Source organism: Drosophila mauritiana, chromosome 3R (genome assembly GCF_004382145.1).
Source record: "Drosophila mauritiana strain mau12 chromosome 3R, ASM438214v1, whole genome shotgun sequence".
NCBI lineage: Eukaryota > Metazoa > Arthropoda > Insecta > Diptera > Drosophilidae > Drosophila > Drosophila mauritiana.
In genome coordinates this window covers 22973931-22987903 of record NC_046670.1, presented here as the reverse complement: position 1 = coordinate 22987903, position 13973 = coordinate 22973931, and the positions used below count along the sequence as shown (strand labels likewise).

Genomic DNA, 13973 nt, shown 5'->3' with positions numbered 1-13973 from the left:
CCAGATCAAAGCGAGCTGCGAGTACTTTGAAGATAGAAAAACTGAATGACTACCGAGAACCCACTGACTGCCATCGATGCAAAATGATTGAATTCAATATGGGGCTGGCACTTAACATCCATCAAAACACTAAACGAGGAGTATTTAGAACGGCGGCAGCAGCGGCAACCAGTTGTTGCCGGTTGCATGTTGTTGCCGGTTGACATATGAGCAGCAGCAACATCAGTTGCAGCAGCAACAACAGCAGCAACTGCAGCAACAGCGGCAGCAGCAACAAAGAAGAAAGGAACTTTTGCCGCCACACCAAAGTCCGGTGTTTTCCGATGAGAGCGGCTACTACACAGAAATCCTGGGCAACTGGGCAGAGACCTAACAAGCAGCAGAAGCGGCCCAGAATTATGTAACAACCGCACTGGCAGTGGCCCGCAAATTTGCAAGTCAAGAGTCACTGGAGATGTCACTCTGCGCGGATGGACAACTCGGCGGACAGCTGAGCAAAGCGACCGCCGTCGCCTGGACTTCTTGGTTCATCGTTTCCAGCGTCCGTTCGCCCGTTTGGTTGTTGAACTTAATCCCAGCATGATGGTGCAACATTCGGCGAGGGTCCGTTGTCCTGGCAAGGTTGTTATGGACGCACATCGTCACTTGTTTGTTTGTTGTGGCAAACACAGCAGAACTCAACCGGATTAAACAGTAAGCAAGCAAAAGCGCTAGCACATCAACATCTGCCCTCCGAGAACCGAAAACCACAGAAGATGATCTCACGACGCGACAAATTGCTGCAGCAGCCGTGGGAGCAACTGCGGTACGCCCAGCACCGCGAGAAGGTCATGTCCGCCCGCCCAGCCATCGACACCCACTCGCCGCGCGCCCACGAGCACGTGCAGCGCAAGTGGAAGAAGCAGCAAGTGGAGCGGGAGCGCCAGCAGCAGATCGAGCGGGAGAACCTGAGACTCCTCCAGAAACTGGGCGACATCATGCGCACCAAGCGCATCAACAATCTCTGGCTGGAGCCGCGGCCCAAGTGAGTAGCCTTCTCTAATCAGCCGAACTCCAAATGATTGTTATTCGGTTTTGTTTAAATACGTCAATGGTTTTGATAATGAACTTAAATTTGAGCCGATTTGATCAAGAGCTTAAGTACTTATTACTCATTTACATCTGCTCACTTGTTTATTTCAGTTTTCTTAACCGCGAGAAGCTCTTTGCTACCCGCCCGTACTCCAGCCTTCCGGAAGTGGTCACCATTTACGGAAAACAACCGCCGGGACCACTTATCTATGGCATGCTGCCCAAACCGGCGGTTGTGGGTCGGTGTCCCACCTGCAGCGGTAATCCGGAACGCACCGAGGTGGCCATACCCGAGCAGCGAACTCCTTGGGCGCCCGAGAGAAAGTCCTGGAACCGGAAGACCCAGGAGCAAGTAAAGCCGCATCGATGCTACCACTGCGGATCTGTAAAGACCAGCGAACGCAAGTACTTTGAGGAATTCTCCTACTCTTACTCCTACGACGAATGATGTAGCTCGTGGTTCGTGGGTCAAATAAAAGTAAATTCAAGTTTATTCATCAGGCCTTGGGTATATTTGGTGGCAAAGTGGCGAAGGTGAGGAAGCCCGTGTGACCGGGCAGTGTTTGGGGATTACTGGAGGTCAGGTACTTCTTCACCTCCTTTGGCGCCTTGCTCTCCAAGGCATTTGTTGCCGTCGTCGTCTCATCGGTTTTGGGCAATTTAAGGAACTCAAGATCGATGACGGGCAGCGTGCGCGTCTTCACCACGTTTTCCTGCTGCAGCACCTCCAAGGAAACAATCTCGTTGAAGCCCAGCTTGGTTAGCTCTTGGATGCAGCGCTGCGACTGCTCAATGCAGGGCGAAAACGAACAGAAACGACCTCCTGGAAAGAAAGAGAATGGGAAATCCGGTTATACATTTTTGATGCCTTTTCTGCTCGCCCTCAATTATAATTACTATATTATAGCTTTAATAAGATTTAAACATATTGGTGGGCAAGCTTTCCCTAACTATTTGGTATTGGATATGCCTCACATTTTATTTGTGCCTCCAATACAGTAGCACCCAAGGTTTGGTGCAAGCCCGCTGTACGTTGGAAGCTCCCATCCGCCTAATGACAAACTCGCCCGGTCAGCCTGCCTTGGCCGCATCAAGTGTCAAAAGCGGGCTCATTCAATGTCAAACACGGTGAAATGGCAGCCGGACTGACTAGCTGACTGGATCTTTGGCTCTTTGGATGGATAACTGACTGACCGACCGACAGTGTTGCAATATAGAAAGCAGTATGGTACCTCTTATCCAATTAGGTACACTTAAGCCCTTTTTTTTGTTTTAAAATGGAAGTTAGTTTTAGTTAAGTTATTTTACTATAACTAAAACTTAAGCTACCCTAAGCTGTCTCAACAAAATTGTCTCCTAGGTACAATTTAATGTACACATTTCGACGATTTAATGCATGTATGTGAATGTACCTGGTCATCCCAGTTAACCCAACATATCCGCCTGATTGCCGGATTGCCCGCAAAAGGGCGCTGACAACTAGTTGTCAACGCGATGTTGGCCACTCACCGGACAGCTTCAACGCCTTGAAGGCGTGCGGCACAGCGAGATCGGGCGCGGGCAGATCCAAGAAGACCGCATCGGCCTTTCCGTCCAGTTCCGCGCCAAAGCCCAGATTGCAAACGTCCCGGTGATAGACGGTGACGAAGTCAGCTATACCATGTCGCCGGAACTCGTCGCGTGCCTGATCCGCTCGAGCTTCGTGGAAATCGAAGGTGTGCAGGTGGCCAGTGGGTTTCAGTGCTCTTAGAAAGTAGTGCGATAGAGATCCCGATCCCGTGCCCGACTCAACCACCACGGCACCGGGTCGGACCTCCAGCTGGTGGATAATCATACTAATATCCGGCGTGTAAATAATCTGCGTGCGGTGGGGCAGTGTTTGTGTCCAGAGTTCCGGCGTCGGCTGAAGGACATGGGCCCAGCCCTTGGAGAGCTCCACTTTACTACCATACTCCACGCCGATGATATCTGGAATAGGAATTGGGATTAGCAGGATCCGTTAAATCTATAACTTTAACTTACTTTCAACTTTTAGCGATCCATAATTGGTCTGAAAAATATGCGGTATTGTTTCGCCCTTTTTGTTAACTATTTCAGGGACCGCTTCGATGGCATGCATGGAACTGACACTCAAGTAAAGGATGACCACATCGCCCTTTTCTATGTGGGTCTTGGGTTTCAGAAAACTCATGTTTTTTGGTTAAAAACCGAAAGAAGACTCTTTTATTTACAAAATAGCCGCGTGTTTAAGCAATAGGGATGGAAGTTTGGTAATCAACAGGCTATCGATAAGTTTAGGTAAAGTGGCGGGTCAGGGCTGCACAAGCTCCAATAAGGCATATTTGTACTCTTTGGAAGTTTACATACTAAACTTTTTTAAAGTTTACAAAAAACAACTGGTTTTGGTACTAATTAATATATATTGTGTCAGTTTAATGTGTTCAAGATAAATGTTTTGAAATTATCGATAGCAAATAAAATCATCGATTTCTCTTCCAGCTCTAGCTTCTCTTCTTCCTTCTTTTGATTTCCGGAGAGGTTTGTGTTTTAATTGTAATGCTTATTTTGATTGCAAAAAGCGCTTTAGTGGCGTTAATTGCGATGCAAAACTCGGCTACCATGTAGTGGCAACGCACTTCTGATGTTTCGTCTTTGTTCTGTATTATTTTCCATGAATTCCTTGGAAATGGTGTTTATTCCGGGTGGTCATTTGGATTCAGAAGCTTTAAAATGGTCCAACGCTTGACTCTGAGACGACGTCTGTCGTACAACACCCGCTCCAACAAGAGGCGCATGTGAGTAGCAGGGGATATGCTGTATATACGATTACTAAGGATTTTCCATTTGTTTACAGTGTGCGCACTCCCGGAGGCCGTCTGGTGTACCAGTACGTGAAGAAGAACCCCACTGTGCCACGCTGTGGTCAGTGCAAGGAGAAGCTCCACGGGATCACCCCCTCCCGGCCCAGCGAGCGTCCCAGGATGTCCAAGCGTTTGAAGACCGTCTCCAGGACCTACGGAGGTGTTCTGTGCCACAGCTGTCTGCGGGAGAGAATCGTCCGCGCTTTCCTCATCGAGGAGCAGAAGATCGTCAAGGCTCTGAAGAGCCAGCGCGAGGCTTTGGTCAAGCCCGTCAAGAAGGTTGTGGAGAAGAAGCCGGTGAAGGCTGCCGTCAAGAAGCCCGCGGGAAAGACAGCCGGAAAGCCAGGTGCCAAGGTCGCCGGCAAGAAGCCCGCTCCCAAGGGCGCTCCTAAAGGAGTCGTCAAGTCCAAGAAGTAACCACTTACCAGACGGATTTTGTTGGAGCAATGATATTGGACACCTTTTTTTGTAATAAAGAAACCACAAATTGAAGAACTTAACTTTTTAATTGACAGCTTATATCCCATTGTTAATAATTTCAAAAACTTAAGCGCTTAATTTAAAACATAAGTGTGATTATGAAGAGTGTTCATTTTTAAACATTTGAATTCCTTAATCAGCTGTTCGCGAGATAAACAACCGGTGAATGCTTCTTCTTCACAAAGTGCCATTCACTTTCTTCATTGACATGTGAGCATTTCAGATTGGTTAAAACTTTTATGATGTCACAAATTGCAAACAAACCAAATGAATCGTAAGTTTAACCATTTAACAAAGAAATAAACATAAATGTAGTAATATTCGCTTCATCAGTATAATAAGAGTGCCGTTTGCGACGCCACGATTGGCCGAGATCGCCTACAAAGTCGTCAGTGTCGACCAGGAGCCGCGCCGGAATTTCGTGAAAAAAACGTTGAGCCTGGAGAACGATGTCCTGGTTGTGCACTTCCAGGCGGATCAAGTGAAGAGCCTCCGCACTGCCATCACCTCCTTCTTCGAGTGCCTGCTCCTGTTACAGGACACCATCAACCAGTTCGGAGACTCCAAGGAAGATAAACTAATCACCGAGAGCATCGACAATGCCGGAACACACTCCGGCTCCGACTCCGCATAGGGCGGTCTATGGTTTCGCCTTCTATATGCTGTTCACGGTCCTCTTCCTCACCTACGTGACTTGGGCCCTGCTGCCAGTGGAGTTTGGCCTGCACTCGTATCTGCCGGACAAGTATTTCGCCGTATTTGTGCCCTTTCTGGTGCTGGTCTTCGCCTGGTTCTTTGCCTTCCTCATCTACCCTGCCATAAATCTCTCGATGACAGTGGATGTTGATTCCATTGCCTCGGTGGTGGATCCCAAGCTGGCACTGCCCAAAGGGACAGAGTTCACCTCCTGGTCGCAGTTGCAAAAAGGCGAGCTCAGCCAGGATTCCACATCAAAGAAGGCCTCTCCAGTAAACTGCAACCTGTGCAGGACTTTCCACCAACCTGTGACACGTGCACCTATTGCACCACTGCGTTTTCTGGACCTCCAGGAAGTAAATACAGCGTATTATAACTAAAAAACTAGCAGGTTTCTTTTTAATCAACCCCACGAAATTCACTTTCTTCGCACGGTGGTCCACCCGTCTTCCGGTTCCACAAACGCCTCAGCCTGCTGCTTTCGTGCCTGTGATCGCGTCATCCGACCACTGCCGCTCGGAGTTTCGTCGTCGCCCTGGCCCATTTCATCATCGTCCTCCTCGTCGCTGTCGTCCATGTCCTCATCGGATGAGGAGTCCCCATCGATGGGCGTGTAAGTGATCTTAACATCCGGACGCAGCCACTCCTTGCCAGCAGGAAGTTTACTCAATTCAGCCTCTATTTGCGGATACTGGTTCTGCTGGGCCATCAACTTGTAGCGCAGCAGATTCCGGCAGATCTCCGGAATGGAGTCGTCGTCGCAGAGTGTGTTAAACTCCTGGTCCATCAGCTCCTCCAAAACCTCCACCAGTTCGCCCTGTGTGATATTTTCATTCGACACGCAGTACTGGTAGGTGTAGTCCATGATTTCTATGGCCACCTAGAAAACAGACATTCGGATAAGGTTAGAAAAGGAGACGGTTTCAGGGTATACGAGCAACAACCTGTTGGCCATTGCGTCCGCCCATGCCATGCTCCACCGCCAGCCGGAGATCCTGCCAGTGATTGAAGATCTTCTCTACAATCACTCGAAAATTCTTTTGGAATTCAGTTTGTTGTGCGGCTGCCATCGCATGCTTTTGTGATATCGATAACGATTAGATGTGCCATTCACACGGAGGAAAACCAAATGAAACAGTGATGAAAAACGTCTACTGTAGTACTGGAGTGACATTCCCAACGATTCCCATAATTTGCGCCAAAATCTGCAAAATAATAAACAAATAAATAAAACCATGTCAGATGTAGAAGACGTGCCCGAAACCCAGCTAGAAATCGATGTCAGCGATGGCGCCGGACTGGAGGATGAGGATGATGACGATATGGAACAGATTACAGCTCAGAAGGTAGGGTAAATCGAAACGGAGCTCTTTAAAACGCAAATAATCACCCTGATATCGCCAGGTCCTGGAAATCATAGAAACCGCGTGGATAAATGAAATGTGTGCGCCGGAGATCCTGCCCAGCCAGACGGACATGCTGGAGCTGATGGTCTCCCAGGTGGCCCACATGGAGGAGCAGATGCGCGATCTGGACAAGAACGATTTCCGAGCTGTGGTGCACTCCATGGAACTGGAGAGGGTGCGCTACATAATGGCCAGTTATATGCGTTGCCGCCTGCAGAAGATCGAAACCTTCACGCAGCACATCCTCAACCAGGAGGAGAGCCGTGAGCCGGATGACAAGCGTCTGTCTCCCGAGGAGACTAAGTTCGCCCAGGAGTTTGCCAGTAATGTAGATGAGTACTTCCACAAAGTAGCCACCCAGTACATGCCCAACCAGCAGAGAGGAGAGGCGGATCAGAGGATTGTGACGCCCAATCTGATGAGCCATGTCTTTCTTAAGGCAAATGTGGCGGGTAATAACCTTTTGTCATCTAATTAAGATAACCTCTTAACTTTTGTTTTGCGCTTCAGTGCCCGCTGTGATCGTGGGCGTCGATGATGAGGAGGTGGACATGGCGGCCGGCTCCCAGCATATTATTCCCTACCAACTAGTAGCCGACTTGATACAAAACAACCAAGCGCAGCTAATTTAAAAGACTTATTTAGCAGGTAATATACATGATAATAAAAAAAAATAAAAATCAAACTCTGCAAAGCTGCATGTTTAAGCGTATGTTTGTTTCAGTCGTCAATGTGGTTTTACAAAAATATTTAAAGTTTATTTTATATCTAACCGGAAGTAAACTGCATAAAATGCCATTCAAATTGGTTCGCTTCCCGCTAAAGCCGGCACCAGTGTTGCCCAACGCACGCCCGCGAACAGCTGCGCTTGTGCGTGACGTCACAGGGTGTTACGTTTCCAGTGGAAAACAGTGGTGAGGTGTACTGCAGGCGGCACTCCATACACACAAACCACGCATTCAATTTGCCTCCAGTTCAGTAGTCAATGTGGCGGGCTTTGGCACGAACGACGTTGAGAGCAGTAGCCAACGATTGCGGTTCACAAGGAGTCGGTCTCGCACCATCAGCGCTGACGCAGCAGCAATTGCGACATTCCAAGGCCAGCAAAAGGTTCATCACCACCACCTCCACAGCCCCACAACACAATATCGGAATCATGAGCGTGGAGAAGCCAAAGGTTGTCTTTGTTTTGGGCGGTCCCGGGGCCGGTAAGGGCACCCAGTGCTCCAGGATCGTGGATCGCTTCCAATTCACCCATCTCTCGGCCGGTGATCTCCTGCGCGAGGAGCGGTCGCGGGAGGGCTCCGAATTCGGTAACCTCATCGAGGACTACATTCGCAATGGCAAAATTGTGCCCGTCGAGGTCACGTGTTCGCTGCTGGAGAATGCCATGAAGGCGTCGGGAAAGTCGCGGTTCCTCATCGACGGCTTCCCCCGCAATCAGGATAATCTGGACGGTTGGAACCGCCAGATGTCCGAGAAGGTGGACTTCCAGTTTGTCCTCTTCTTCGACTGCGGCGAGGATGTGTGCGTGAAACGGTGTCTGGGCCGCGGCCAGAGCGGCTCCGGCCGGACGGACGACAACCTGGAGAGCCTGAAGAAGCGCATCTCGACCTACAACAACGACTCGCTGCCCATCATCAAGTTCTTCGAGGGCGCCGGCCAGGTGAAGCGGATCGATGCCAGTCCGGATGCGGAAGAGGTGTTCGGGGAGGTGGAAAAGATATTGGTGGCCAGCGGCTTCTAGTTTTCCTGTTCATGTTCCGGTTATGTGTGTAGTGCTATCCTTACCTTTCATTTGTACCCTCCCAAAAAATATATACGCTTGTTAATAGTAATGCATAAGGTACTTTTTCTTCACTCCGATAAGATACAAGATACACATGAAGTATAGTATACCTAATCAAGGAAAGCGAGGTACACACACACTTCTTAATATCAAGTAGAAAATGGAGCTAGAGGCAAAAGATATTCTGGAATTATATGTTATCTAAAGCAAATGGATTGAAAACTTTAATTTTAAATTTAGGAACGTTGAAGAGCAATAAACAATAAATGAAATCACCTGTTCACATTATGACATTTAAAACAAGTTTTCTTATTTATACAAGTGCCATGCTCATTTTCTAAGTGTTTTACATATTTATATAGTACCTAATAGTACTAAATTAAGAAAATACTTCTTTTTATCCAGATAAATACAATTTTGCATTTATAGTTAAAGCTGAATATATATATACATATGATTTAATGATTTGGAAATTCCTTTTTCTTATTTTATTGAAGACAGGCATGAAATGTACAAATCTTTTAAAATACCGAATATTGCATAGCTCTAAAGTAACAAGTATTGCGAATTTGTTGTAGCCAGGCTGTGCGATTGCAGAACTACCTAGCTCTTCCCATTATAGCTTGTAAATGGTAATTACTCATCGATTTTTCAAACACGAAGGGAACGAAAATCACAAGCATTCTCTTTAATACAACATTCGCTTCTGGGAGATACAAACGGGTGGTGGCTCTTACATAAAGTGGACAGGCAGTGGTTCTTCGCAGCGGCTCAATCCTTGCGCAGCTTATCCAGGCGCGCCTGAAGGTCCGCATCGGCGTCGGACATGGGCGATGAGGCACCACTGCCACCGGGAGCTCCCGGACCACCAGCGCCGCCTCCACCAAGTCCACCTCCGCCGGCGGCTCCACCGCCGCCAACGCCACCAGCGGCCACAGCCTGTGCTTTCTGAGCGCCAGCGCCGCCGGCTATGGAAAGGGAACCGGAGGCAGAAGGAAGGTCTCCCAGCTGTTCGCCCAATTGCAGACCCAGTTCGTCTAGCACCTGGGACACAACAGCATCCGTCTCCTCCTCATCGCCCTCGTCCTCCATGGCGTCATCGATGGCATCGTTGATCATCTCCTCCTTCATGTCCATCATTTCCGACTGTTTCTCGAAGTCCTGCAGGATCTTCTGGATTTGCGGGAGATTCAGCTGGCGGTTCATGTTCTGCATGGCCTTCGTGACACCTGTAAGATAAGCATAATTGCTTGATAAGCGGGTGAATCAGCTACACTGCCAATGTTTACCTTTCATGGCCTGTGCCATTGTGTTCTGCGACTTGAGCGTCTGGATTTTGAGGGACACCGCCTGGATGTTTGCCTTCATCAGCATGAACTTCTTGGCATACCGGCGCGTGCGCACCAGATCCTTGGCCATGATCTTCACGGCATCCATTTGACCCTCCTTGGCCATCTTTTTGATATCCGCGATGATCTTCTTCTCCTGCTGCTCCATTTTCATCCGCTCGCGGTCCAGATCTCGCATCGCTTTGTTCAGCGCCCGCTGATTCTTGCGCAGCATCTCATCGGGGCTGATCTTCTTGCCGAATAGCCAGTCCATGTTTAGGGATATCTTAACTGCAAGATTTAATTACGAAGAATGACGGAGTTTCCTAAAGATTACTCATCAACCAAAACAATAAGCGAAGGGTGTGCGCGATTTTAAGGTGGCCAAGGCGTGTTGGCGCTTGCATGCGAATAGTGGTAGTTGGAAGAAGAAGCTTTGCCGGTGCACTTTGTAAGAGCTGTTCACACTTCAACTTAGTGAGTTAGCAACAGGTGGAAAATAAATTTTAATTTATTACACTTAGCAATGAATAGTATAAACATATGTCTTCTTGATTTTTAACAGTTCTTCGACGTTTTTGTTTATATTTCGAAGTTCAGTTCGAAAAAAAAGTTTTCATGGCTTCAACACCTAATCATACTTAAGAGGAAAATCCGAAATGTAAATGCGAATAAATTTGTTGATCTCAAACAGATCTTTGACGTATCCGTTGAGTTCGAAGTAAACTTTTTATAGGTTTTACTACTTAATTAAAGTTGTCTCCTATTACTTAAAACTAAATAAAAATGTTCTAGATCTATAGATTTATATCATTTCCAATGGCGGGGTTTTTGTCATTTACTTAAAAGTTTTCCACAATCAGTTTTTTATTCATGTTAATATTAATATTCAAGTAGATAAGGTTTAATTTTAGGCCTGTACTCTTATTATTGTTAATGTTGAAATCACAAAAATTTTTGTCATTAAGCGTGAAATAAATGAAATGACAAATATAATTTCAGTGAAAACTGCAGTGAAAACATGGCATTTTCTACAGTAACCTTACAATCGACACATCATGTTGCAGCGGTTCGTTGTGAATGGCTCTGCGTCAGCTGCAGTTTACATTCCAATCAGAATCATGAAGGAGTTCGACGATTTTAATTTTAGCGTTGAGAAATGTATGTATTCCTATGTCTATTTAGCACTAATCAGTCTACTAATAAGTACATCGTTACCAGATACCAAGGACCTGACACGAGAATGTGTGGGTGGCAGCGATTTGCAGCAGAGAAAAAAAGAAATAGAGGCCTACAACGAAACGACGTCCGCAACGCTCAAACAAACATGCAAAAAGAACTATATGGAGTTTATACAGACGGCCAAGGAGATATCACGTAGTTTACGCCCTCCAATATCAATACACATTTATGTAAATATGTTTCCATCGCAGATCTCGAGTCGGAAATGTATCAACTGTCGCACATTCTGATTGAGCAGCGCAATATTCTGGCCACCATGACGGATGGCAAGACTTCCAGTCACCTGAAGGCAGAGAGTTTGGAGGCGGAGAGCACTGCGGCGACGGAGGATCTGGAGAATAGTCATGCCACTCGGGCGGTCAAGGAAATGGTCCAGGGCTTCAATGGCAATCTGGAGGGCAAGACCTTCCTCAACGAGGGAGCTCTAATTGAGTTGGATAGCAACGATTACCGACCCATCCAGAGGGTCTTCTTTTTCCTCTTCAACGATGTACTGATTGTCTGCAAAGTTAAGCATGATAAGTAGGGTTTCCTGTACTAAAGCATATAGCAAAAACTAATAGTAATCTTTTCCAGGCGCTTGGATTTCCTCACCGAGTACGACCCCAAGAAGATAGCCGTGATAAACATTAAGGACTTGGATGGCGTTAAGAATGCCATTAATATCATCACTCCAGATGGTTCCAAGATCTACCAAAGCATCACGGCTGCTGGGAAGACGGAGTGGATCGAGAAGCTCGAAGAGGCCTTTCGCTTCGACCAGCAAAAGAAACCAAAAAAGGGCCAGGCGCCACAGCCTCCTACTCGGGCCAAACAGCAGTCAAAAGCTACGACGCCGGAAAAGGAAACCACACCCCAGAGTCCCGGAGAGCCCAAATCTATGGAGGATGAGACGCCCGAGTGGCTAAGCACGGCCAGTGAAGAGATTCAGACCCTGGTAGCCCAGCGACATTTTGAGGATGCCCAGGAGCTGATAAAGCGAACCCAGGACTTCTTGCGGAACGAGAACCGGAAGAAGTTGCCACTAGCGGATGCCATTGAAACCAAGGTGAAGCAGCAGGAGCTCAAGCTGATCAATGTGCTGCTCAAAGAGTTGTCCAACAGTCACAATCGGAACTTGCAGATCGCTCTGAGAGCCGCCAAGCGGCCCCTGAAGATCCTTGTAGAGATGGGTCGCTATCGACAGGCGAGTGCCACTCTGCTAAAGGTCTGCGCCGTCAGTTTGCGGGTTGCGCAACGGGAGGCGCGCAGGAATAATGCGGATATATCGGAACTCTTCTTCTGTGACCTGACGCAGGTGGCCTGTGATTTTCTCACTGCATTTGAGAAGCAGCCGGCGTGCGTTAGCGGTAAGCTTCATTTATATTCTGTCAACATTTAAGTATTACTACTATCCAATTCTTGCAGCGCTCGTGGTTTGGTGCAATGCGGAGCTGCAATATTTTGCCAGCCAACTGATTAAGCATTACCTGACCAAGGGAACCTCCCTGGAATCAGTGGCCAAATGTGTGGAGCGAGTGCGCAAACCCTCGACGAAGCTCACAGAGATCGGGCTGGACATCAGTTATCATTTGGAAGGTCTGTTGCGCACTACACTCGAGTCGCTTATAGAGGAATCCAAGGAGCGACTGCTGGACTCCGTTGGTCGCACTGAGGAGAGCTGGCAGCCGTACAATTTGCAGACCAAGTCGAATCTGAAGCGTCTGCTTTTGGAGCTCGACGTCTTGGGTATCGATGTGAGAGCCCAGGCGACGGGCGACACGTGGATTAATCTCACCCAGTCGACAGTGGTTTTCATCAGACACTTCCTGCAGCTCACCGAGTACTGCGGATGTCTGGCCAAGTGCGAAACCCTGCTGCAGAGCCTGGAACTGCTTCTCAAAGAGCTGTTTATTGCCCAGCATACGTTGAAACCGCCCAGCGACATGGCCGTGGATGTAAGTTTGACAGCAGCTTAAATGAAACCGATCTCTTCAAGCATGCCATTTTGCAGCCCAACTTTGTGATGAAGAACAAGATTTTTCTGGTGGACAACCTGCTGCCCATCGCCATCGACAAGTTCCGACAGATTTCTGGACGCCAGTGCGAGGGATTGCGCGAGTTGCACACGAAAATGTCCCGCCAGCAGGGTGCTCCAGTGCCGCGCCAGCGCAGCGTCTACACCACCGATGTGTTTTAGATGCAGGCCGTGGGATTTACTTTCGATTACATATAATTTTTTATTTTTTCGTTTTGCTTCAATTATTTATAATATAATTATATACATATATAACCACAATAATAATAATATTTGTAAAATTAAAAATCGAAGCGTGTGCTGCACTCTATCTCTTGCTTATTACAATTTCGCCGCTCGCATTATATATATAATTGTAAATATATATAAATCGATTCGTTTTCTGTATTTTCATATATACTCTAAACACTAAACAATTTAGCTGTGTTCTACTTTTCGGTTTCGGTTGTTGATGCGGCCCTCTCTGTGTTGGTTTTAGCTGCTCAAAATATAGGATTTTACACTTGGTTCTGAAGAGTTGAGTTTGATTCACACAATTAATTCCTCGATTTACTCATTACACATTTTCTCAAATTACATACAAGCAAGCCGACTGCTCGAGCTTCTAACTACTGACCCCCAATGCGAGTGAGTGTTTCGAAAGTGGTTTCCGTGTTTAATTTATAATGTAAAACTCTTAACTAAAATGCTTACTAAGTATATTCATTTATAATTATATATATATATATATACCTTCTTTTATGCAAATGTTTTGTGTTTTTCGTGTGTGGGTGTTTGTGTGTGGTGTGTGTTTGGAGGGGCGTTGGGAGGTAAGGAAACTGACAACTTAAAATTACATTTGTTGTTGCATTCGCTGTCTGACTTGTCAGCTAAATTACAAAAACTTACGCTCACATAAAACAAACTAAAAGCACTCGCATCGTATTTGTATTTAACTCCTTTTGCTCAGCTGGTAATCATAATCTCAACGCTCCTGCAATTGCAATGACTATTCCACTTATCCTCCTATTTGTTTTTATGTTAAGATGAACGTAGGTAGGTATCGCCGACTTTTTCTGTTTCTGTTTCCGGTTTCATTTTGTT

At 47.0% G+C, this 13973-nt stretch overlaps 10 protein-coding genes across 10 annotated transcripts; 7 read left to right on the top strand and 3 right to left on the bottom strand.

Moving 5' to 3' along the window:
- The first annotated feature begins 378 nt into the window (after positions 1–378).
- Positions 379–1532, top strand: LOC117145111. The gene is made up of 2 exons (XM_033310631.1): positions 379–1024; positions 1183–1532. The coding sequence occupies exons 1-2, from the start codon at positions 756–758 to the stop codon at positions 1517–1519; spliced, it is 606 nt and encodes a 201-aa protein (XP_033166522.1). The 5' UTR covers positions 379–755; the 3' UTR covers positions 1520–1532.
- LOC117145110 (tRNA (adenine(58)-N(1))-methyltransferase catalytic subunit TRMT61A) lies at positions 1532–3337 on the bottom strand. Its single transcript, XM_033310630.1, has 3 exons — positions 3094–3337; positions 2581–3039; positions 1532–1894 (listed from the first exon to the last, which is right to left on the bottom strand). The coding sequence occupies exons 1-3, from the start codon at positions 3260–3262 to the stop codon at positions 1569–1571; spliced, it is 954 nt and encodes a 317-aa protein (XP_033166521.1). The 5' UTR covers positions 3263–3337; the 3' UTR covers positions 1532–1568.
- A 253-nt stretch (positions 3338–3590) lies between these two features.
- Positions 3591–4424, top strand: LOC117142760 (60S ribosomal protein L34). Its single transcript, XM_033306942.1, has 3 exons — positions 3591–3609; positions 3792–3866; positions 3926–4424. The coding sequence occupies exons 2-3, from the start codon at positions 3802–3804 to the stop codon at positions 4347–4349; spliced, it is 489 nt and encodes a 162-aa protein (XP_033162833.1). The 5' UTR covers positions 3591–3609; positions 3792–3801; the 3' UTR covers positions 4350–4424.
- A 161-nt stretch (positions 4425–4585) lies between these two features.
- On the top strand, positions 4586–5065 carry LOC117142763. The gene is made up of 2 exons (XM_033306944.1): positions 4586–4686; positions 4746–5065. Exons 1-2 carry the CDS (start codon positions 4652–4654, stop codon positions 5044–5046), a joined length of 336 nt encoding a protein of 111 aa, XP_033162835.1. The 5' UTR covers positions 4586–4651; the 3' UTR covers positions 5047–5065.
- Positions 4986–5495, top strand: LOC117142761 (phosphatidylinositol N-acetylglucosaminyltransferase subunit P). Its single transcript, XM_033306943.1, has one exon. It carries the CDS (start codon positions 5012–5014, stop codon positions 5486–5488), a length of 477 nt encoding a protein of 158 aa, XP_033162834.1. The 5' UTR covers positions 4986–5011; the 3' UTR covers positions 5489–5495.
- LOC117142759 (pre-rRNA-processing protein TSR2 homolog) lies at positions 5479–6214 on the bottom strand. The gene is made up of 2 exons (XM_033306941.1): positions 6053–6214; positions 5479–5988 (listed from the first exon to the last, which is right to left on the bottom strand). The coding sequence occupies exons 1-2, from the start codon at positions 6176–6178 to the stop codon at positions 5527–5529; spliced, it is 588 nt and encodes a 195-aa protein (XP_033162832.1). The 5' UTR covers positions 6179–6214; the 3' UTR covers positions 5479–5526.
- A 31-nt stretch (positions 6215–6245) lies between these two features.
- LOC117142758 (DNA replication complex GINS protein SLD5) lies at positions 6246–7226 on the top strand. Its single transcript, XM_033306940.1, has 3 exons — positions 6246–6454; positions 6513–6966; positions 7025–7226. The coding sequence occupies exons 1-3, from the start codon at positions 6344–6346 to the stop codon at positions 7144–7146; spliced, it is 687 nt and encodes a 228-aa protein (XP_033162831.1). The 5' UTR covers positions 6246–6343; the 3' UTR covers positions 7147–7226.
- A 179-nt stretch (positions 7227–7405) lies between these two features.
- On the top strand, positions 7406–8603 carry LOC117142757 (UMP-CMP kinase). Its single transcript, XM_033306939.1, has one exon. The coding sequence runs from the start codon at positions 7500–7502 to the stop codon at positions 8259–8261; it is 762 nt and encodes a 253-aa protein (XP_033162830.1). The 5' UTR covers positions 7406–7499; the 3' UTR covers positions 8262–8603.
- A 173-nt stretch (positions 8604–8776) lies between these two features.
- On the bottom strand, positions 8777–10010 carry LOC117142756 (charged multivesicular body protein 2a). Its single transcript, XM_033306938.1, has 2 exons — positions 9593–10010; positions 8777–9532 (listed from the first exon to the last, which is right to left on the bottom strand). Exons 1-2 carry the CDS (start codon positions 9903–9905, stop codon positions 9075–9077), a joined length of 771 nt encoding a protein of 256 aa, XP_033162829.1. The 5' UTR covers positions 9906–10010; the 3' UTR covers positions 8777–9074.
- Positions 10011–10715: 705 nt separating this feature from the next.
- On the top strand, positions 10716–13473 carry LOC117142361 (exocyst complex component 8). Its single transcript, XM_033306288.1, has 6 exons — positions 10716–10792; positions 10853–11008; positions 11065–11395; positions 11450–12222; positions 12281–12810; positions 12867–13473. Exons 1-6 carry the CDS (start codon positions 10753–10755, stop codon positions 13050–13052), a joined length of 2016 nt encoding a protein of 671 aa, XP_033162179.1. The 5' UTR covers positions 10716–10752; the 3' UTR covers positions 13053–13473.
- Positions 13474–13973: the final 500 nt, after the last annotated feature.